The sequence below is a fragment of the Triplophysa rosa genome, unplaced genomic scaffold (genome assembly GCF_024868665.1).
Source record: "Triplophysa rosa unplaced genomic scaffold, Trosa_1v2 scaffold290_ERROPOS261821+, whole genome shotgun sequence".
In the NCBI taxonomy this organism is placed as follows: Eukaryota; Metazoa; Chordata; class Actinopteri; order Cypriniformes; family Nemacheilidae; genus Triplophysa; species Triplophysa rosa.
In genome coordinates, this window is record NW_026634306.1 from 95,864 (window position 1) to 120,610 (window position 24,747).

The 24,747-nt window shown below is 40.4% G+C and overlaps 1 protein-coding gene across 1 annotated transcript; it reads left to right on the forward strand.

Moving 5' to 3' along the window:
* The first annotated feature begins 2,547 nt into the window (after positions 1-2,547).
* On the forward strand, positions 2,548-24,747 carry smc1al (structural maintenance of chromosomes 1A, like). Its single transcript, XM_057327776.1, has 26 exons — positions 2,548-2,928; positions 3,009-3,197; positions 3,339-3,451; positions 4,891-5,094; positions 5,264-5,502; positions 9,118-9,376; positions 13,389-13,529; positions 13,942-14,024; positions 14,108-14,207; positions 15,822-15,929; positions 16,015-16,200; positions 16,283-16,462; positions 16,757-16,903; positions 16,989-17,126; positions 17,616-17,732; positions 17,933-18,039; positions 18,229-18,370; positions 18,445-18,590; positions 19,639-19,792; positions 21,014-21,127; positions 21,202-21,358; positions 21,448-21,602; positions 21,692-21,843; positions 21,922-21,991; positions 23,822-23,932; positions 24,321-24,747. Exons 1-26 carry the CDS (start codon positions 2,820-2,822, stop codon positions 24,399-24,401), a joined length of 3,702 nt encoding a protein of 1,233 aa, XP_057183759.1. The 5' UTR covers positions 2,548-2,819; the 3' UTR covers positions 24,402-24,747.

The following is a 24,747-nucleotide window of genomic DNA, read 5'->3' on the forward strand; positions in this document are numbered from 1 at the left end:
AATCTATTTATTTAGTTATTTATTCCTTTAATCGAATTTGCAAACATGAACTTTGCACCAAATTATTACTGGAAAATAGTAACAATAACAGATTAACAAAACAGAAAAACTATAACAAAACAATTTCTCTTTATCCCAGTACTACTTCTCTAGCTTTAAAAAAACCAAAGTGCACAAAATTATTACTCAAGAACAAAGATTTTAAAACTGCTTTTTCGTTTTTGTTCAGTGTTATGTTTAGACAAAATAATAGAACAAATTAACATGTTTCCCTTTCATTACACTTTTTTAAGTGAATTTATAAACAAAGTGCACACTATTATTTAAGCACTTTATTTACTTTCTGTCTCAAACAATAAAGTACTTTCAATCTTTGGCTTTTTACCCCCAAAGGCCCACTGCCATACATCGCAGTTCGCAGTGTTTTTATTCACCAATGTGAAAAAACTCCACACGATGCTCCTCTTGTTTTCGCCGGCTGCAGCAGCGTCTGCGTTCTTGCGCTTGGCGCTGAGGAGTCACGTGATAGCGGACTACAAAACACGGCAGGGAGGAGCAACGTGTGCAAAACTAGGTGTTTGGGAAATAGTTTTTCTTCATTATACATTTATTAGCTACATTAGTAAATAAATAAAATAAGTAGTAAAAACTAAAAACACATTAGTATCGATATTTTTATGTTAGGATCGATCCTTTTCGATACAATCTTAGTATCTAAAGTATCGATACTTCAGGATCGATCCGCCCACCACTAGTTTGGGTTGCTCAGGTTTTTTTCACATGACCTACTGCATCGCTGGCTGCCCGTCAGAACTCAGAGACGAAGATAATTGTTTTAATAAACACGTAATTAAAAGAAATATTTATGCGGCCCTGAACTGTACCTTAGAGCAGGCAGTTTTACGCCCCTGTTTTTACTTATTGTCCAGTAGGGGACGCTGTACATTATGAACCACCAGAACATCTTCATCGTCCATCGCGAGTTATGGTAAATAATCGTTTTTGTTATTAAGCAATCGTCAAACATGTATAGTTATTAAACGATTCATTGATATTAATATGAATTCATTTCAACATCTTAACAGATATGTACGTGTAATTTATACTCAAAAACAATAAAAGCAATTGTTGGCTGGCTAATTAGGCCTATTATGTTGTGATGTTATTGATCTCATCTGTTATAACACGTTGAAATAATAAAAATGTGTTCAAGAATGCATTTGACATATTTACAAGGGCTTGTCATTGACATAAGGTATGTAACGATCCTATAAAGGTCAAGCATGACATCCTGCCATTATCTCCAATAACAATTTTGTCTACAACTTTAAACTTTCTTTTACCAGTGAGCGGGAGCAGTTTGACAGGAGGATTCAGAACATTTTGAAGAAGAGTGGGAGCCCATAGGAGTCATTATCGAGAGCCATCCTATAATGATCATCAATCCTGTTTTTGATAATGGTCTTAATAAATAATGTTGTTCACAAGTAACTTGTTTTTTTTTCTTAGAAGATAAATGACCTTAGAAATTTCTTAAAGTGGTGAATTGTGTTTTTCTTCATTAAATAGTATGTAGGCCACTGTTCTAAATGCACTGCAGGTATTGAATTGATGGTTCATATGATTGCACTTAATGTCTGATGGGCTTAATATGGTTAATATTTGAATGTAACTTTATACATGCCTATACATTCACAAAAAACCCTCAAATCTTCTGTATATTTGTTTATAACTAGGCCACAGTAGATTATTTATTATTGTTGTACATACATCTGAACCAACTGTGTGTATTATTTATTTTTCAATTCACAAAAACACTAAATTGCATTTGCAATTGCAAATCAATTGTCTCCTGTAAGCTATTAAGATCTTTAGTAGATATCTACAAATTGAACCTGCTCTGCATATCATTAGTTAAGTCAATGGTTTCTGTAGTAAGATTGGTTTTGCCAAAAGTCATAAATACAACAACAACAAAAAACATGGTTACTACACTTTTACCAGTTCATTTTCACTGGTCCAGAAGCACTTCCAGTTTAGTTCATTTATTTACTTTTAATCTTACACATACATAATTACATTTTTGTTTAACAGTTTGATTCGGTTACAATTCCGGGCTAAGTGATGTAATTCTGTCAACCTCAACTTTCATCAATACTTTGCTCTTTTTCTGTTTATATTGATGTAGGCCTATATAGATACTAATATACTTTTACTTTTTTATTTTTATCTTAATCCGTATTTGTGCAGAATGTTTATATTTAATTTTCCTGTGCTTTGGCAATGTATTTTTTTTATCATGCCAATAAAGCTTATTTGAATCTTGTATCGATGTTCCCTTATTCCCTACGCCGTTCGCAGTGCCCTTCGAACAAACATGTTCGCTCCCTTCGGATTGGAATCTCACTTAAAATGGCGGAATACCCTTTGAAGTCCACTTCGCAGTCCACTCACGGCCAATTGGCTACAGCTTTTGCGACACAGCTAACGTCACTAGCATTTGTGATCACGTGACACTCTCGCGAGATTAGTACGTGCATCCCCTCCAGTACACGAAATCTCGCGGTATTTGCAGTGTTTACGGGAAGCCATTGCGCGGGCTGCGGGGTCTGTTTTGTTTGAAATTAGATTCGTAAGATCTTTAGATGTGATATTACGAAGAAAGGATTTCACATTAATACTCACCGTCAGGTTCAGACCGTTCAGGAGAAGTGCTGCTTTCTGTATTTGATGTTAACGCGCGCGCTCACTCATCGTCGTGCAAACAGCGAGCGTCCTGGTAGCTTTGCTTTCATTAAACTCTGAACAAATCACTCATCATGGGATATTTAAAGTTAATAGAGATAGAAAACTTTAAATCTTACAAAGGCCGACAAATAATCGGCCCTTTCCACAAGTTTACGGCTATTATCGGGCCGAACGGATCAGGTGAGAGAGCGTGTGCGTGCGTGCGCAGTTTTGCGGCATTCTGTTTGATTTTTGAGGTGAAATGTGAACGTTGTGTGCAGGCAAGTCAAACCTCATGGACGCCATCAGCTTCGTCCTGGCCGAGAAGACCAGTAACCTGCGCGTGAAGACGCTGAAGGATTTGATTCACGGAGCTCCGGTGGGTAAACCTGCGGGCAACCGGGCGTTCGTGACTATGGTGTACCAGCTGGACAGTGGGCAGGATCTGTCCTTCTCTAGAATCATCATAGGTAACACACATCATGTGTGTGTGTGTGTGTGTGTGTGTGTGTGTGTGTGTGTGTGTGTGTGTGTGTGTGTGTGTGTGTGTGTGTGTGCGTGACAGAAGGTCGTGCTCACTTTGTCTCTTTCACGCGCGCGCTGTGCTGTAGGTTCCTCGTCGGAGTACCGCATCAATAATAAAGTGGTGGGTCTGTCCGAGTACAGCGAAGAACTGGAGAAACTGGGAATCCTTATCAAAGCCAGAAACTTTCTGGTGTTTCAGGTAGGCAAAGCGGCTGCTGCTTTCTCTTTCTACACGATGAAGCTACGATAAAACCTGAAACACGTGAACCGAGCGAGCCATCCTTCTGGAATACCAAAAACCTAGGGATGTAACGATTCACTCAGCTCACGATGCGATGCGATTTATTCACGATTTACTCACGATTTATTTTTAAAAAATGAGTTGAAACAAATTAGAAATGAACAACTTCCCTTGCATTATTTCTTAAATGCTTTACGTTTCTTTGCATAATAAAATAATGTTTTATTTCAAATAACAAAAGTAAACTGCGATTTTATAACAAATTAATAATAGAAAAAGTCTCTTTAATATAAACAAACTAATACTGTCTGTGCTTTTCTTGGATTTTTTTGCATTTAAGAAATATCAGCATCCACGTTTAGGTTTGCAGTGAAAATAGCGGCCCCTGCTGTTCAAAGAATGTATTGCGATTCAGTTCAAGCCTCAACCGAATTGAATCGTCACTCATTATAACCGATTTTCAACCGGCTCACGGTGAATCGTTACATCCCTACAAAAACCTCAAATATAAACTATAGGGATGCACCGATATGTAAATTTTGGCCGATAACCGATAATTGTTTAACACTGGAAGCCGGTAATCGATATATTGGCCGATATATAGTATCTAAATATTAATATTACATCTTCTGAGACTGAAACAAAGGGCAAAAGTGGACAGCTGCTTTTATTTGAAAACATTCACTGCAGAAAACAAGGTAACCATTAATTCTCTTTTTCCCAGAAAATCATGTACCAAGCCTACTTTACACTAATTAAAGATTCTTTAACTTTTAAACTTTTCTGGTATGTTTATATAATAAACATTATAGATGTTCTTCCAGAGCAACCCAGAAAAGCGTTTTTAATAGCCACATGTCTAACGTGTGTCAAGACAGAAAGCATTCAGACAGCAATCGGCTTCAAAAAAATATGCTTTTGTTCCTATAATATACACATTCATAAATATCTACACACTGTACCTACATTAACAATGTTTTGCTAATAAGTAAGTGAATGATCATGACAGAACGACAGTATTGTACTGGGTTTTAACTGTGAGTTGTGCCGCTGAAGTGGTTTAACCAGAGAAAATGATTCATAATTTATCGGCCTAAATTTTATATCGGCCGATACCGATATGGACGATAATTTATTGTGCATCCCTAATAAACTAATATAACTTCAAACTTTTAATCCAGGTTGTTACATGTGTTTGACAGAAAATGTGTGTCAGAAGTACATTTCCGTTAGAGAGGGTGTTGTGATTGTTATTATGTGATATAATCCCACAACACTTTCTATCTTCATTTAAAAGCACCGTCACAGAACATGAATATGTGATGTACTGGAGATTACAGCAGACGTGCTAGTGAAGATGACGGACGATGAGTTTGTCATGTGCTGTTTCTCTGCAGGGTGCCGTTGAGTCCATCGCTATGAAGAACCCTAAAGAGAGGACGGCTCTGTTTGAGGAGATCTCTCGCTCTGGAGAGCTGGCGCAGGAGTACGACAGATGCAAGAAAGAGATGGTGAAGGCCGAGGAGGACACGCAGTTTAACTACCACCGTAAGAAAAACATTGCCGCCGAGCGAAAAGAAGCCAAACAGGAGAAAGAAGAGGTATGTACCCACAAAACATTTGACATGGATTTCCTTCTGTTTCCTGCTGTGTCTGCTGGAGCGTTTACATATGCTGAGCTTGTTTGAGTGAGATGGCGTGTGTCGTGATGACTGTCCTCCGTGAGTCTCTGACGTGAGCCGTGTTGTTGCGTGTGTGTGTTCTGCGTAGGCCGAGCGTTACCAGCGGCTCAAGGATGAGGTGGTGCGCGCTAACGTTCAGTTACAGCTCTTCAAACTCTTCCACAATGAATCTGAGATCGACAAACTGAACCGAGAGCTTGCCCACCGCAACAAAGAGATCGATAAAGACAGAAAGCGCATGGACCGTGTGGAGGAGGAGCTGAAGGACAAGAAAAAAGAGCTGGGCAGAATGATGAGAGACCAGCAGACCATTGAGAAAGAGATCAAGTGAGTCTCAGATATATTCTTCATGTGTAAGATCACAAGCCAAAGCCATGCAGTGTTTCACAAGGCCACATTAAGATTCCTCACCCTGGTGCTACGTCAGACTTGTTTGCAGGCCCGCGTTTAACCGCTAACATCATCAGATTGAAACTGGGTTAAATACTACCGCTGGCAGTCGGAGTGCTGATGTCCAGTTTGTATGCCCCTCCCAGCTGTTCACCATACACGCGCAAACAGATGATTATACATGTCTATCACATTGATGTGAAGTTGCTTCAGCTGTGTCTCTTTGGCTTTGAGAAATGAATAACTATCCATTTATGACTTTATGAAAGAGCCGCAGAAGGTCAGCTTAGGGGTGGATACTCTTGATACTCTGGATCGGTCTGAGTAAAACGTGTCACTCACACACAATAACTGTGTTTCTAAACCTCTGATTCAAAGGCTCAGTAAACTGTTTGAAGGATGCAATGCACTTTAAATAAAACATATACAGGGTTCGTACGGGTGCTTTAAATCCTGTAAAATGATTGAATTTGAATATAGTCATTTTAAGGTTAGAAAAGTGATTGGATTTGGGATCAAGTGCTTAAAACTGCCTAAAACTTTAATTTCGTTGCTTTCATAATAATTCGCAATTTTACGGAGAATTTTTCTTTTGAAATAAAACATACATTTTGCACATAACGAAAATACGAAAAAAATCGGCGCGTGGCTATAATGTTATCTGCCAGTCTTTTGGATGTGCGCCCTCTGGTGGATCAGAGTAGGAGATGAAAATATGCCGGGCGTTTGCCGTTTCAATGCTCGTTGGCTGGATGACGAAAATTACAAATTATGGCTAAAACGTGGACCAAATCCTCGAGTGGCCACCTGCAAAGTATGCAAAAAGGACGTGCAGCTCTTCACCATGGGGCCAGCTGCGCTTTCAAGTAGGGCTGTCACGATAAACCGACGATAAATGTCACGTGATTTATGCACAGCTTTTGAGTGAAGTACGGGAAAATGCTGCTGCATCCGAAAGCCAGAGGGCGCTCTCGTGCGGAAACTCCAAATACGCACTGCAGAAGAAGACCATGACACCTTCTAGAATCTATGCCTATGGACATCTTTTTATCACTGTTACTCAAGCCTCATCAGGTATTTTTATGATAATAAAGTATATAATGATCATGTTTGACGGGTGTTGCTTTTTCAAATGCACATTATAAGCGACTCAAACTCGCACTGCTTTTAGATCAGCAGCATTTCCTACTGATCCCAGAGCCGTGCTTCACGGACAAGCTACGCATTAAAAAAATATTGACACATTGCATATCGCAGCCAGCTCGATTGCAATAGGATTTAGTGGTACCGAAATAAAATATCGTGCAGCCCTACTTTCAAGCCACATGAAAGGTAAGTTTTTCGATTATTTCGAAATTTTCGATTAGGCCAATTAAGTTTAAGGTAGATGGAAAAATTCGCGAACTAATTAATATTCGGGAGGGATGTAAAGTGTAATTGTAGGTCTTTTTGCCAGATATGGTCGGAAATGAACAGGGACTCGGGCAGAAATTAGCCTATCTTACTTAAAAACTGTGTGTGTGTGTGTGTGCGTGCGTGCGTGCGTGCGTGCGTGCGTGCGTGCTCACCGACTGAATTGTGCTAATACGATGTTAACGATGTAAGGGATTAGATGTTTTTCGTATAAATAAAGATTCTTTAATTTTTTTTAGCTCGCTGGGATCACCCGCGTAAAGTGCAAAATGTTTTTGTGACGGGGTGGGGGTTTGGTGCTGTGTGGTAGAAATGGCGTAGATGCGCCATCTAGTGGCTGTGTATTGAAACAGAGAAATACATTCCTGTTTTAGTTTTTTAACACTACACAAAAGTTTGAACAAAATACAATCAAGGGAACTTTTATAACGTAATGTTAAACAAATATCTTTAAGATTGAAATACATATGATAGATATGATAACCAGTTCATGTTTTTTCTTCTGAACTGTCACAAATTTACAGGTGGGGCATTTTCCATACTGTTAAAACAGTACCTTAGTCTTATCCTAAAGTAATATTGACAAACTAAATATATCATTTGAAAGCTTACAACCTACTGTTCCCACATTTGGTGACTAATTTTCAAAACAAATTACATAGGAACAGTATTATATTAATTGCATTTTAATGAGCAAAAATTGTTTTAAATTTAAAGAAAAACTTGATCGATTCTCTATTTGTGATGCGGCGGCAACCTATAATTCGCACCCATGTTCTTTCCATGTTTCTTTTGTGTTATTTTATGTGGTCAAATCATATCAATTACAAATAAGTGCCCACAGTACTGTATAGGATGTCTGCTTTGTGAGTTAAATGACAATTTGCTCAAGTCTTTTATGGAATAAATTTAGTATATTTAGTATATAGTATAATTACATATAATTGGCATACAGTATAACTATGGATTATCTACAAAGGAACATACAGTATATGTATGTCAGCATGTAATTAACGCAGTTGTAAGTGACTGGGAAAGTATAAAAACACACATTAAAAGTGCTTTTAAAATGCTGGATTTTGATGTTGGAAAATGTGTAAGAACCCTGCATATAACATATCTCTTACCTTTGGGTTGTGACTGTTGTGAACTTCAGAAGAAGGTGCGTTAAGCGAGTCAAGGGAGATGTATTAAAGGGGTCATATAAAACGGCTAAAAGGAATATTATGGTTTGTTTTAGATGTAATGTAATGTGTATACAGGATTTAAGGTTCATAAACGCTGTATTATAATTAGGGTTGGGAATCGTTTCAATTTTATCGATTCCGATTCCAATTCTGATTTTGCTTATCGATTTCGATTCTTATCGATTCCGAGTTTCGATTCCACAGTTGAAGTAAAACATTTAGATATCAACCTGTGTGGTCATTTAGCCTGCTTATTGACTTGTTTGCAAATACTGTATATACTGTATATATTTATGAGCAGCGTTTTGTGTATATTTACACATAGAAACACACCTTTTCTGATTTATTACAATTTGTATTATAGTTGAACTACATCATGGTTAAACTGCAGTTACTATAATGCAACTATGGTTAATTTGTGATTCCTGTGATTTAATGCAAATTCTATAGCTAAACTATGCTTACTATATTAAAAAATATCGATAATTTTCATAAGGGCTTTTATTGAGATATCAGCAGATCATGCAACGCATGTACTTTTCTGAAAATATGCACACAGGAATTGATAAGAGGAATTCAAATTTTAATCTCAAGTATCCGATTCCTATTCCTTTCGATTCCGATCCGATTCCAAGCCTTTCGATTCCGATTCCAAATTGGAATTGATTTTCGATTCCCAACCCTAATTATAATGCATATATCATTATGTTCAGTCAACTTTCATAAATACATTAATATACACACAATAAAATGCATGCAATTCTACACTGATCAGGAAAAAGCAAAACTAGTATCGGTATCGGCCAAAACTTTCAATTCGGGTATTGGAATCGGATCGTAAAGGAAAAACTTGTGTTGGCCCTCCCCTACTTTGCTTTGTAGTTGTTGTTGTTTCAAGTGTCCAAGGCTTTAGTTTGCCTCTTTCAGTCAGTGTTGTTGTATGTTGATGCAGGGAAAAAGATGCAGAACTCAATCAGAAGAGGCCGCTCTACATTAAAGCCAAAGAAAACACGGCACACAAGATCAAAAAGCTGGAGGCCGCCCGCAAATCTCTTCAGAACGCCCAGAAATGCTACAAAAAGCGCAAGGCTGACATGGAGGAGCTGGACCGCGAGCAGGGCGCTGTGGAGATGGCTAGACAGGAGTTTGAGGAACGCATGGAGGAGGAGGCTCAGAGTCAGGGACAAGATCTCCAGCTGGAGGAGAACCAGGTACACACACCATCCACTCATGATTACTGTCCTAACACATCTCCCATTAACTCACAGTCTTTGCAGTTATTCTTCGTCATTCAGACAGCAAAGATAATGTGGTGTTTCAGTGTTGAAATGCTGCTGTTAAATACATCCACTGAAGTGTTTAATACGATTCAAATGAATTCAATCTGAATGCAGATTGTGAAAGTGCTGTTCACAGGGTTCGTACGGGTGCTTTAAATCCTGTAAAATGATTGAATTTGAATATAGTCATTTTAAGGTTAGAAAAGTGATTGGATTTGGGATCAAGTGCTTAAAACTGCCTAAAACTTTAATTTCGTTGCTTTCATAATAATTCGCAATTTTACGGAGAATTTTTCTTTTGAAATAAAACATACATTTTGCACATAACGAAAATACGAAAAAAATCGGCGCGTGGCTATAATGTTATCTGCCAGTCTTTTGGATGTGCGCCCTCTGGTGGATCAGAGTAGGAGATGAAAATATGCCGGGCGTTTGCCGTTTCAATGCTCGTTGGCTGGATGACGAAAATTACAAATTATGGCTAAAACGTGGACCAAATCCTCGAGTGGCCACCTGCAAAGTATGCAAAAAGGACGTGCAGCTCTTCACCATGGGGCCAGCTGCGCTTTCAAGTAGGGCTGTCACGATAAACCGACGATAAATGTCACGTGATTTATGCACAGCTTTTGAGTGAGGTACGGGAAAATGCTGCTGCATCCGAAAGCCAGAGGGCGCTCTCGTGCGGAAACTCCAAATACGCACTGCAGAAGAAGACCATGACACCTTCTCGAATGTATGCCTATGGACATCTTTTTATCACTGTTACTCAAGCCTCATCAGGTATTTTTATGATAATAAAGTATATAATGATCATGTTTGACGGGTGTTGCTTTTTCAAATGCACATTATAAGCGACTCAAACTCGCACTGCTTTTAGATCAGCAGCATTTCCTACTGATCCCAGAGCCGTGCTTCACGGACAAGCTACGCATTAAAAAAATATTGACCCATTGCATATCGCAGCCAGCTCGATTGCAATAGGATTTAGTGGTATCGCAATAAAGCCACATGAAAGGTAAGTTTTTCGATTATTTCGAAATTTTCGATTAGGCCAATTGAGTTTAAGGTAGATGGAAAAATTCGCGAACTAATTAATTTTCGGGAGGGATGTAAAGTGTAATTGTAGGTCTTTTTTGCCAGATATGGTCGGAAATGAACAGGGACTCGGGCAGAAATTGGCCTATCTTACTTAAAAACTACGTCACGTTGTGTGTGTGTGCTCACCGACTGAATTCTGCAGTGTCGCGAATTCTTTCTTTCATCAAACAACAAAGTGCTATTACGATGTGAACGATATCAGGGATTAGATTTTTTTTTTTAGCTCGCTGGGATCACCCGCGTAAAGTGCAAAATGTTTTTGTGACGGGGTGGGGGTTGGGTGCTGTGTGGTATAAATGGCGTAGATGCGCCATCTAGTGGCTGTGTATTGAAACAGAGAAATACATTCCTGTTTTAGTTTTTTAACACTACACAAAAGTTTGAACAAAATACAATCAAGGGAACTTTTATAACGTAATGTTAAACAAATATCTTTAAGATTGAAATACATATGATAGATATGATAACCAGTTCATGTTTTTTCTTCTGAACTGTCACAAATTTACAGGTGGGGCATTTTCCATACTGTTAAAACAGTACCTTAGTCTTATCCTAAAGTAATATTGACAAACTAAATATATCATTTGAAAGCTTACAACCTACTGTTCCCACATTTGGTGACTAATTTTCAAAACAAATTACATAGGAACAGTATTATATTAATTGCATTTTAATGAGCAAAAATTGTTTTAAATTTAAAGAAAAACTTGATCGATTCTCTATTTGTGATGCGGCGGCAACCTATAATTCGCACCCATGTTCTTTCCATGTTTCTTTTGTGTTATTTTATGTGGTCAAATCATATCAATTACAAATAAGTGCCCACAGTACTGTATAGGATGTCTGCTTTGTGAGTTAAATGACAATTTGCTCAAGTCTTTTATGGAATAAATTTAGTATAGTTAGTATATAGTATAATTACATATAATTGGCATACAGTATAACTATGGATTATCTACAAAGGAACATACAGTATATGTATGTCAGCATGTAATTAACGCAGTTGTAAATGACTGGGAAAGTATAAAAACACACATTAAAAGTGCTTTTAAAGTGCTGGATTTTGAAGTTGGAAAAGGTGTAAGAACCCTGTGTTCACATGTCCCCTTAACATTGCAATATGATTCAAAGATTTGTTTACATGTGCATGAAATATATGTACGGAACTTCTGCGCAAGCACACAGCTAGGGTTGCCAGATTCGCGTAACAAATCCAGTCCAATGGCCATTCAAAACGACCCAAAAACTGTCTCAAACGACCTCGCATATTGTGTCATACTTACCCCAATTATCCCCATCTGATGAACAACATTATTCCACCCGCAAGACAAAAACAACCGTTTAAAAAGTTACCGAATAGGGATGGGTACCGAGAACCGGTACTTTTTTGGACCGGTACATAATTGGGTGGATACCAGAGTATCGATAAGCTTCATGACAAACGATTCTGTTATCGATACTTGCGTTGTTTTATCTCTGTGTATTCGGGTGTTAAATGGCGAATTAGAGGCTGCTGCCTGTCATTTTCCATCCCTGAATGATGTCCGAATGGCCAAAGTTTGCTCGACGTATGTGTGATATCTAGGGCCATATGATTTCGGCGATGTATTTGTAATCTGCTTGTTTTGCGTGTTTATGAGTGAAAGAGTGGCATGGTTGCGCTTATGGAGCTTTCAGCGTCCGCGTTTCACAGCGAGGAAGCTTCCGTCAAACACCTCTTTGCGGCAACCTGTCAAAATAAAAGTCCTTTATTTGAGAACAAGTTATAACATTGTTTTTAATCATTCGGCCACGGAGTATATTTACTTACTTTAGTAAATTGAAGTAAATGTGCTAGTAAAATTATTTAAAAAATAGTACATATAATTAAAAACATATTACTTGCTTAGAAAATAGTACTTAATTTTATGTAGACCTAAAACCAGAAAGGAAAAAAGAAATACGGTCTACCAGCCAAATAACCATAGTCATGTAAAGTAAATATGTTGAATTACATTATGATGTGCTCTCTCTATGCACATGCTATGTGCCGTAAGTGGTATGCTAAGGAACACACACACGTTTTGTTGTGTGGCATTTTCTGTTTGCTCAGAAGCATTTGTAAACTGCAGTTCTAAAGCTCAGCTGTAATAAAGAAACTTAAAATGTTTAGCATCTTTTCACATCATGTGTTTTTGCATCAAATTATAGAGTGTAGTATCGATAACAGTATTGATAAGTACCGGTATCGATAAGCAGTATTGATATCGATAAAATCTTAACGAATCTTGTTCCCGAATGACCAAGTACTTTAAATGTAGAGGGACCTGGCAACACTGCACCCAGCATCTTCAAACTTGTCTCTGGATGGATGTATAAGTCAATATAGTTTGTATTTTCACATTTGCAAAGAAACAAAGTTTTGGAATACCACAGTGTTCATTATTTGCTTTATGTGATGTTATGAAAGAACACATAAGCGTCTCCATTCCCTTGATAACGCACGTGACTTTGCCATGGATCAAACATGTTCTTGTGGTGAGTTTCGTGTGATTTTCAATATTTGACGCAAACATTATTCGACAATTAAGACATACGCGGCACTGCGCATGTGCACGAGGTGTTTTTAAATCCTCTAATTCAAGCGTTTACATGCTTCAGTTTTTCCTCTTGATCGGATTGCTTTCGGTTCACACCCCCCTTTCAATCCCATCAAAATTTCAATCGTATTGACCTCAATGGGATTGATTCAGGTGTTTACATGAAGGCTTTTCAATCCGATCACAAGTGGATTATTTGGTTGCATGTAAACGTGGCCGATGTCCCATACTGCTCCTTTAATGCGCTGTGTGTTTTTGTGGGTTAGGTGAAGGCATATCACCGTCTGAAGGAGGAGGCCAGTAAGCGAGCAGCAACACTAGCCCAAGAGCTGGAGAAATTTAACAGAGACCAGAAAGCTGACCAGGACCGACTGGACCTGGAGGAGAGGAAGAAGATTGAGACCGAGGTACAGATGCCTGTGATGTGAAATACATCTATCTGATGTCTTGCACCCTAATTTCATTCTATGTGTCATGCCATGACAATAAAGATATCAAATCTAATCTTAAAAAAAAAAAACAAGTTTGACTCAACTAATGCTACGCTTATGTGAAAGAGGCATTCAAGTGATTCTTTGTCCTTTTGACAATTTTCATGTACACACAACAGCGTTCTTAAAACAATCCGTGATCTCTCAGATCCAGGAAAATGAGGCTATGTCATGCATGCCAGACCAGTAGTGGTGATGTCATGCCTGCACACATACACATATCCAGGTTTAACCCGACCCAGTCTATGTGTAGTTAAACAGGTTGTTGTGTAAATTGATCTTTGCATGTATAGAGTGAGAAATAGCCAAACAGTGTTGTTGTCTACAGGCTAAAATCAAGCAGAAGATCAGAGAGATTGAGGAAAACCAGAAACGCATTGAGAAGCTGGAGGACTACATCACCACCAGCCGGTACACACACATCACATGTCTGATAAACATGCTTCACATGCACATGGACATCTCTGACATTCCTCTGGGTTTCTGCTCTCCAGACAGTCTTTGGATGAGCAGAAAAGGATGGAGGAGGAGCTGACAGAGGAGGTGGAACAGGCCAAACGAAGAATCGATGAGATTAACACGGAGCTCAATCAGGTGAGAGTCGTAGCTCACTTCATAGCCGTTCTTCAGCTGTTTATTTCTTTATTTCTATAGCCCTTTCCACAGTAGAGCGCTGTAAAACACACATCAATAAAAGTGCTATCAAAAACAGGAAAATGCTGGTATATATTCTATAGTGAGGAAATCATCATTTTGGCTCATTCCAACCAAAGCTTTGAAACATCATGGCACTAATGACATTACATAAGAAAAGTATAATTCTGTGACCAGTGACCAATTGTTTATTGTATTTAATCGCTGTTTTTTCTGAAAATGTCATTACTGTAACGTTTCCAGCTGTGTCTGAAACCACACCCACTCGCCTCTCTCTCTCAGTCCCAGTATATGTCAAGAGATTTACCAGAGGATTTGAAATCAAATCTTCAGCAATAGAGAATCACTGAAGCTGTAATGTAGAGCCGTGGTTTCCAAAGGCCTGAATTTGGCACAATCACAGCAATGGTGCCTCCCTCCAATATGAGGAGCAAAAGTTGTTATCTGAATAATAACATTTAATATGCAAATGAATGAGAATAAAGATACAAAAATAATGCTAGTTTCTTATGGAAAGAACAGGGGCCGTTTCAATAAGGAGGTTCAAGCAACACCGAGTTAAAATGTGAACTCGGACTTGTTTAACACCGAGATGTGAAACTTAAGTGTTTGGTTTCAGAACAGCTGATTTGAGTTAGTTCTATCAGCTCTGGGTAGACTTACCTTGAGTTCAGTGCGTACACCACGACTACGACAAGCCGTGATCAATGGAGCTCCCATATTACCATTCACCATGGCAACGGCACCAAAAAAGCAACATGGCGGCAGAAAGCGATTGAGAGCAAGGCACACTTTCCTCTCTGCATACAGTGGATTAACTAATGTGCTGAAAATGACTTAAGTTTCAATTCATAAATAGATAAATCTACCAATAAACAAACAAATTATGGCAAATGTGTGTCATGAATGACTGTATTAATGAATGAGTTACACCACTTGCGCTTTAAATAGGGGATGAGATGGAAAGGAACTCTGGGTTTACCAAAGAAAACCTGCTCCCGACCAGGTTAGGTTCACAGAGTAAGTTACTATGGTTACTGACTCTGAGTATAAGTGACCCCGCCTTTAGAAACGGGCTTGAGTTACCCCGCTTTCTCGGGTTTGACATACCTCACATTCTGAAACAGAAAACCCAGAGTTTCCCTCATTTCAGGGTTAATATACTCAGAGTTTTCACTAAACCTCCTTTCTGACACGGGCCCCTGGACATAGCCACCTGAAACCCAATACTCAACCCAAAAATTACAATTCTGTCATGATTTACTGAACCCCCCAATTGTTCCAAACCTGTAAAAAATGTCTTTGTTCTGCTGAACACAAAGAAAGATATTTGGAGACATGTCATCAACTCAGATTTCTGGGCCATCATTGACTAGTACAGTAGGGTAAATGAAAGTGCTAGTCAGAGACGGCCCCAGAACGGTTTGCTTTGCTAAATTCTTCAACATTTAACAGAACAAAAAAAGATTTCAAGAATAATGTTTCCTTCTAACAACTAACGAAATGTCAAGAAAGCTTGAATGAAATTGTGATGTGATGATGTGTGTCGTGCAGGTGATGGAGCAGTTGGGTGACGCTCGTATCGACAGACAGGAAAACAGCAGACAACAGCGTAAAGCTGAGATCCTGGAGAGCATCAAGAGACTTTATCCTGGATCAGTGGTGAGGAATCACACCCGTCCCTCACGCTTCATCTCTCTCACACACACACCGACCGTTCGCTCATGTGTCTTTCTCCATTCTCCAGTATGGCCGACTGATTGACCTCTGCCAGCCCACGCAGAAGAAATTCCAGATTGCCATCACCAAAGTTCTGGGCAAGAACATGGACGCCATCATCGTGGACTCTGAGAAAACGGGTCGCGACTGCATCCAGTACATTAAAGAGCAGCGCGGAGAACCTGAGACCTTTCTTCCTCTGGACTATCTGGAGGTGAGGACGTGTCTGTGCTCGTGTGTCATCAGATGGAGTGTCACTTGCTGTGAACGTGTGTATGTTCTGATGTGCACCACAGGTCAGACCCACAGACGAGAAGCTGCGCGAGTTGCGCGGTGCTAAACTGGTGATTGACGTGATCCGTTACGAGCCGCCGCACATTAAGAAAGCTCTGCAGTACGCCTGTGGAAATGCTCTGGTGTGTGAGAACGTGGAGGACGCTCGCAGAATCGCCTTCGGAGGACCGTACAGACACAAGGTATGAAGAGAAAGACACGACAAGGACTTTTTATTCACTCCCTTTCACTTCATCATGAACGGTGACAGCCCACAGTTCTACAACCATGACTGAAATCATGAATGCCCCATCAGTCCTGAACATTCACACACACATCACAGGTGTCAGTAAATGCAGCTGGATGTATATGATGACGCATGACAACCTTGAGTTTTAGTCCCTTCAGTCTGCACAAAAAACTTGATATAATGAAAAGAAAGCGAGGGAATCTGACATGTGTTGCTGCTGTAATGATTGTGTCGGTTTGTCTGTCAGACGGTGGCTCTGGACGGGACGTTGTTCCAGAAGTCTGGTGTGATCTCCGGAGGTGCCAGCGATCTGAAGGCCAAAGCTCGCCGATGGGATGAGAAAGCTGTGGATAAACTGAAGGAAAGAAAGGAGAAACTCACCGACGAGCTGAAAGTAAGTGCGCACACACACACACACGCACACACTCTTCAGGTGAGAGGTCGACTGATGAATGTCATGTTTCATGTGTGTGTATCAGGAGCAAATGAAGGCCAAGAGGAAGGAGGCAGAGCTTCGTCAGGTGCAGTCTCAAGCTCACGGCCTACAGATGAGACTGAAATATTCTCAGAGTGACCTGGAGCAAACAAAGACCAGACACCTGTCTCTCAACATGCAGGTACATAAGACACTACGTGAGCTGGAGAGCAAACTGATATGGAGTTAGGATTGGGGATGATGCTGGAGGTAGTTTGATCTATCAATCTGAAGGGCTGCACCATCAATCGCCATGACCACTAAACCGTCTTTCAATCCAGCTGACTGGTGCTGTTATGTTTTTATGTGCAGCTTGGTCGCCATCATCTAAGAGCACTGCAGGTTTGAGTCGCCAGGGTTTTTCTGTATATTTGTGTTAGTGTCCAGTGAGGAAATGAAAAGATGATGGGCTGGCTGTGGGTAGATGTTTCGGCCCTCTTCTGACTCTGAATGATGTTAGTTTTGAATTATACATGACAAACGGTCCGTTAGCTTGAAATGATAGAAATGTGTGTCTATAGTTCCAGTGAGCAAAGCAGACACAGAGAATCAAAAGAATCAAATATTTTCCATTTCTATGATAACATGCATCAGTAGTGTTCAGAATAATACCTATCATTTCTTCTTTCAGGAAAAGTCCAAACTGGAGAGTGAGCTTGCTAACTTTGGTCCTCGCATCAATGACATTAAGAGAATCGTCCAATCGCGTGAGCGAGATATGAAGGACCTGAAGGACCGCATGAATGTGGTGAGAAACATCTCTGACACCGAACGATAACTATATTAACACAAGATGAGCTGGCGTGCTCACGTTCACGTTTGAAATGTGACAGTCCTTGTTATTCTAAAAGCATCAGCTGCCAAACAAATCACTCTGACCTCTGTAGTTGTGCTGTGACGAGGTGTTGTTCTGTCCTCAGTCTTTGTGCTCGTGTCGTGTTCTTTCAGGTAGAGGATGAAGTCTTTGTGGAGTTCTGTAAGGAGATCGGCGTGCGTAACATTCGTGAGTTTGAGGAAGAGAAGGTCAAGAGGCAAAATGAGATTGCAAAGAAACGGTGAGATTCCTGAAACCTGAAAAAGATTCGTTCATCATTGTGTATAAAGAAACTAAAAGACAATGAACTTCCTCTCACCCGGATGAGGATTGAATGACCCTTAAAAACAGACGATGTTTTTTTTTTCGTTCTGCTTCTTGATGGTGAGTGCCGTGCATATCCATGACTGCTAATCTCTGATCTCATTAGCCTCGAGTTTGAGACTCAGAAGACGCGTCTGGCCATCCAGCTGGACTATGAGAAGAACCAGCTGAAGGAAGACCAAGAGAAGGTCATCATGTGGGAGCAGACAGTGAAGAAAGATGAGAATGAGATCGAGAGATTGAAGAAGGTAAGGGCGGTCGGTCGGTGGGTCTCGTGATCATGCCCCAGTGCATGCTCGCTCAACTTCATCTGCTTCAACAGGAAGAGCAGAGGAACATGAAGATCATAGACGAGACCATGGCACAGCTGCAGGATCTCAAAAACCAACATCTGGCCAAGAAGTCTGAGGTAAACGATAAAAACCACGAGATGGAGGAGATCCGGAAGAAACTGGGAGGGGCCAACAAGTAAGAACCGTCAGCACACCTGCAGATGTTTGTGATGCGATGTGATGTGATGTGATGCGATGCACTGCGCTGGGATGGGAAATGATGCGATGGGATGGGATGTGCTGCGATGGGATGGAATGGGATATGATTCGATGGGATGCGATGCGATGGGATGGGATGTGATGCGCTGGGATGTGATGTGCTGCGATGGGATTCGCTGCGATGGGATGCGCTGGGATGTGATGCGCTGCGATGTGATGTGATGCGATTGGATGTAGGGCTGTCACGATTATTAAATAATCGTCTCGCGATTGTTTGACCTCATCGCGATGATTTTGGATTATCGCAATTATCGCACATCTCTATAGAAGACACTAGGGGGAGCTGTAGTGTATCTGCATATTGCATATTTTAGTGTATATATTGTTACTGAAGCATGGTAATACTTGTCAAATGTACCACCACAACACAATCACTTAAAAACAAAAAAACTAAAACATATTAAATTGTACTGCAGGTAATTTGTATATTATTTAAGCAAATCTCAGTGTGAAAACCAGTCTACCAAAATTTCATTAACACACAAGTAAAATTTTATTGTAGTCTTGCAAGTGAGAAAAAAACAGACTAGAAGCTTTTCTATGACTGATAGCATTTTAATGGTGGCTTCAATTCACACCTGATCAATTTACTTCATTTACAAGTATTTGGCGGTTGTATTATTGACAGGTAAAAGCCTAAACCTTAAATATATGATGACCCAATTTTTTCCAATGTATTTCCAAGAAAAAAACATAGTCTTGTATTCAGAACAATATGGTCGTTTCAATCGCTGAATCAAAAATGTATGAGAATTAAATGTCAAAGCTCAAAAACAGACAATTAATCGTCATAATCGCCAAAGCCCTAAAACAGACAATTAATCGCCATAATCGCAATGATTTATTAGACAATTAATCGTCAATCAAATTTCATAATCGTGACAGCCCTAATTGGATGTGATGCGATGGAATGCGATCGGATGGGATGGAATGCGATGGGATGTGATTGGTGTCTGCTCTGTCAGGGAATTGACGCAGCTGCAGAAGGAGGTGACCGCCATCGAGACCAAACTGGAGCAGAAACGCAGTGACAGACGCAACCTGCTGCAGGCCTGTAAGATGCAGGACATCAGACTGCCGCTGCGCTCGGGAACGATGGATGACATCAGTCAGGAAGAGGTACCACATCACACACACACACACACATGTACTGTATAAAAGGGCTGTCACTGTCCAGTATTTTGTTGTCCAATGTTTTTGCATCAATTCAGACTTAGGTGAACAATACAAGGCTAGGATTTTTTCTACTGGCCCAATTTGACATGATTTTGTGTAAAACTTTATTTAAAAAAATGAAATGATGAAAAGAGAGTATCTACATACAGAGCAGCCCTAAATACATTGAATTTGCTGCCATGTTTTGTACAGCAGCCCTAAATGGACAAACAACTCTACAACGCCTCTCCTCTTCCTCTCCCCTGCGGTATAGTGGTGAAACGGATGATCCGTGATCCGCACGGATCGTACTCTACGGTTCGGAATGCATGTGACCCAAAGCCTGTGCCTTTAAATAGTAAAAAGTTTAAATGGAGGCCATTTTGACTGACAGGTCAAGCAACCAATCACGTTACGTTTCCTGCCACTTCATGTTTGTGTTGGTGGAAATGCCCCTGTGATAACAGACCGGTGTGTGTATACAAGCGTCTCAAAAGTTTACAACAACGTGAATGAGTTTGTGCGATGAACCACCTCGCATACTTTTAAGAAATCAGCGTTTAGTTGATCATGATGAATGTTCATTATCACCAATATAAACAGGACGGTGTTCTTCATAGGTCAGACGGCTTTGTGTTGTTTCTAGGCGTATTGTTTAAGAACGTGACACACACGTCTGTGAGGCTGACGGGAGTCAAAGCCACTAGATGGAAAGCCTGCAACAACATTAAAAGTATTTAGCCTGTTTTGAACGCATTATTAAACTATGTGATGACGTCACGAATGTGTTAATTAGCGTGTGACATCATCAAGCGCCACAGTTTCACAAAATCCTAGCAGAAACACTCAATACTCAATGTGTTCAATCGCACCTGACATTCTTCGTCGTTTGTTACTGGAAACTGCGCTTCTGCTATAATCGCAAGTATTCGACACGTACAAATGTAATGGAGTTTTTTTAACCGGGTACTGGAAATGAACGGAGTAATTGTGACAGCCCCACACATATACTGTTGCGTGCTGAAAGTGTTTTATTGTAAACTGTAGATTTTCAATCCGAAGGGTTACGGTGACCACTGCTGTGGTTCTGTTCAAATGTCCATGGCTTTGTTTTCTGTCTGGGGCTTTTTGGTTTGTGATGCCAGGAATCAATGTAAAGTGAGTGTCGTGTGTGATGTGTTGTAGGGAAGCTCTCAGGCTGAAGAAAGTCTCAGCAGCAGTCAGAAGACCTCCAGCACTGTCCTGGCTAAAGAAGCTCTCATCGAGATCGACTACAGCAGTCTGTCTGAGGATCTGAAGGTACGGCTATCAAAAACCTGTTAGCAGCGCGCGCGCATGTGTGTGTGCGCGTGATGTCATGTGATTTCCTGCAGGACTCGCTGGCGGAGGACGAGGTGAAAGGGGAGATGAACACCTTACAGCAGAGACTGAATGAACAGCAGAGCATTCTCCAGAGGATCAGCGCTCCTAACATGAAGGCCATGGAGAAACTAGAGAGCGTCCGAGACAAGTTCCAGGAGACCAGCGACGGTCAGCCCCTCCGCTCGTCATGTGTTCACAGATGGCCTGTAAGTATCACACGATTGATCTCCGTTTGCTTTGTTGATTGAACGCCACAGAGTTCGAAGCAGCCAGGAAGAGGGCGAAGAGAGCCAAGCAGGCGTTCGAGCAGATCAAGAAGGAGAGATTTGACCGTTTCAATGCCTGTTTTGAGTCTGTGGCCACCAACATCGACGAGATCTATAAAGCCTTGTCACGCAACAGCAGCGCACAGGTACCTGAGCTCAGCGGTGTTAAACGCTGCCTGTCTGTGTCTCCTCTGGTGATGAGCACACGTCTGTGTGTGTGTGCGTGTCGTTGCAGGCGTTCTTAGGTCCTGAGAACCCAGAGGAACCGTATCTGGACGGCATCAACTATAACTGCGTGGCTCCGGGGAAACGCTTCAGGCCTATGGACAACCTGTCTGGAGGAGAGAAGACTGTGGCGGCACTGGCCTTGCTCTTCGCCATTCACAGGTACACACGGAGCACCTTTCTGTGCTTGAAACGCACCCGCCGCTCTTCTCCTGACTGACACACATCTCCCTCTTACAGCTATAAACCTGCTCCGTTCTTTGTGCTGGATGAGATTGATGCTGCGCTCGACAACACCAACATCGGCAAGGTGAGTTTGTTGTTGTGACATCACATATTCATTCAGTGCTGCTGCGCGGACAGATGTTTGTCACGTTGGACAGAGAAGCGCTGAACTACCGGAAGGCCAAAAGTGAAGTATGGGTTCATTTCTTCAAACACAACCCGAATGCCAGAGCCAGTGATTCCAAATAAAAGCACTGAAATATCAACGTTCTCTTCTCCCAGATGTACATGACTTTATTTCTTCACAAACTAAAAATTCACTGCAGATCAGTAGCGAACGTGACGTTTGAACCTTGGCCCTCTGTGCACGTGCATCCCCCCAACACACACACACACTTACCACAGTAAAGTATGGTACTTTACCTGACTCAGCTTTCCTATAGAACATCATTCTACCATCACACTTACCACATGATACAGTTACAATGCTACTCCAGACTTGAAACGCAACAAGCCGAACACAGCAAGACAGTTCTCACCAAAATAACACGCAATACAAATACAAATCATTATTACACATGTGCATTATGATCGGCGTGTCGCGTGTATGTGCTCTTCAACAGAATAATGGATCACATGAACGACACTGCCGCACAGTCTGATCATAAACCAACACAGACTAACATACACAAGACCAGTTTAATAAGTGACACCTCATGAGAGCTCTCGGCAAAGAACACCTACACTAGCAGACAGTAAACACAGATTCACCAGCGAATAAACTGTGATTATAATAAATCTTCATATTAAACTGCTAACGTTACAGTGAACTAAACTTATGGAACTGACCGTAGTAAATAGATCATTCATCTCATCAAATGTCACTTATGCAGAATAACTGCAAATATGCACAATATGTTCAATCCGACCACAGTCAACATCACTCGACTTTAATAAATCTCACATAAACAACCAGAATGAATTTAGGCACAGCGGCATACCACATCATAAATTACAATCTCATGATCAAATGACTTGATAAAATCTTCCTCCTGTTGTTTTGATTGAACAACGTTAATCAGCTTTTCAGAGACTTGATAACAAAGTTCATCCACAGGCTGTTTTGAATGACGTTTTGTCACCTTTTTATTTATTTTTCTTTTCTTGACACAACAATGAATGGGAACAGTCAAAGGCATCAAAAATAACGATTAACCCCCCATAAGGAAAAGTAAATAGATAAATAATAATAATAAATAAAATAAAAAATAATAAAACATTAAAATAAAATAATAATACAAATAAATACCGTTTTCCAAGACTGCTGGCGAACAACCCCCCAGATGGGAGAAATCGTCTAGCAAAAAACAAAGCGCACCTGTTTAGAAACATGATATGATTGGTCAGTTTTACTGTCACTCAAAATGAATCTCTCTTATTGATTTACTATTGTTCTGTCGAGCTGTAGCTTCATGCATGCGCAGGCTGCGCAGACATCTTATGACATCACAGAACTGTGACTGCTCTGTGATCTTGAATTACTCTGGTGAGACTTGGAAATCTCACGTGGATAGTCTGCATCAATCCACAAAGTCAAATGTACATATCTAATAGAGAAAATCAGCCTACTTTTATTGAAAATAATATTTTGTTAATATAATTTTTTACGATAGTTGAGGTCATCACATAGGGCCCTGAGAGTTCGCTATTGCTGCAGATAATATAAATTTGTCATCTCAGAGTTTTGTTACTTTGTTCTTTATTTTTAGATTTTCAGATTTGTCAGATGTCTGTCTGGCAGTCTGACATTCAACGCCTTTTCTGTTCTGGTCACTTTAGTGTGATGTCATCATTGAATTGAAATGGAAAGACTTTCAGTACACTGCAGTTCTCTGGTGTTTGTCATGTTGTGTAGGTGGCAAACTACATCAAAGATCAGTCGGTCCTGAACTTCCAGGCCATTGTGATCTCCCTGAAAGAAGAATTTTACACTAAAGCCGACTCGCTGATCGGAGTCTATCCTGAGGTCAGAGTTCACACGTGCACACACACACACACACACACATCCATGTCTGGTTTATTATCTCCGTGGGGACATTCCATAGGCGTAATGTTTTTTGTAATGTACAAACTGTGTATTTTATCCCCTATCCCTAACCCAACCCCTAAACCTAAAGATCATAGAAAACGTTTAGCATTTTTAGATTTTTAAAAATTATCCTTCTGTACAATTTATAAGCTTTTTTGCCCATGGGGTCCTCAATTTTGGTCCCCACAGTGACACGAGTCCCCATGAGTAGGTGTGCATTCAGGTTTAGGTCCCCACTGGGATATACAAACATGAACACACACACACATCATGTGTTTATTATGCCCTCGCAAGCTCACTCTCTCTCTCTCTCTCTCTCTCTCAGCAAGGAGACTGCGTTATCAGTAAGGTCTTGACCTTTGACCTCTCCCAGTATCCTGATGCCAACCCCAATCCCAACGAGTGAAGCCTTCCTCACATTCCCAGAAACATTTCTCATGTTTGTTTTGCTATGTAGTCTCTAAGGATCACTGTAGCTTCTTAAATTCTCTCATTCAATTCTTATTAGTCTCTTATTTACTCCTTTATCAACTCAGATAGAACCTATTATCTGCCTTTTTTTACTGTTTTATTTGACATCGTGTGTTTTTGTGTATCATCAGGCATGTCATTGAAACTGCATGTGAAATCAGACTTCTCCAGACTGTCTTTCTCTTCGTATTGTTTCCTTTTACAGCTGAACACATATTAAAGAAGACATGCAGATGTACTCTTTTAACTGTAACCCTTTCTCTAGGAAAATAAACTGCTTT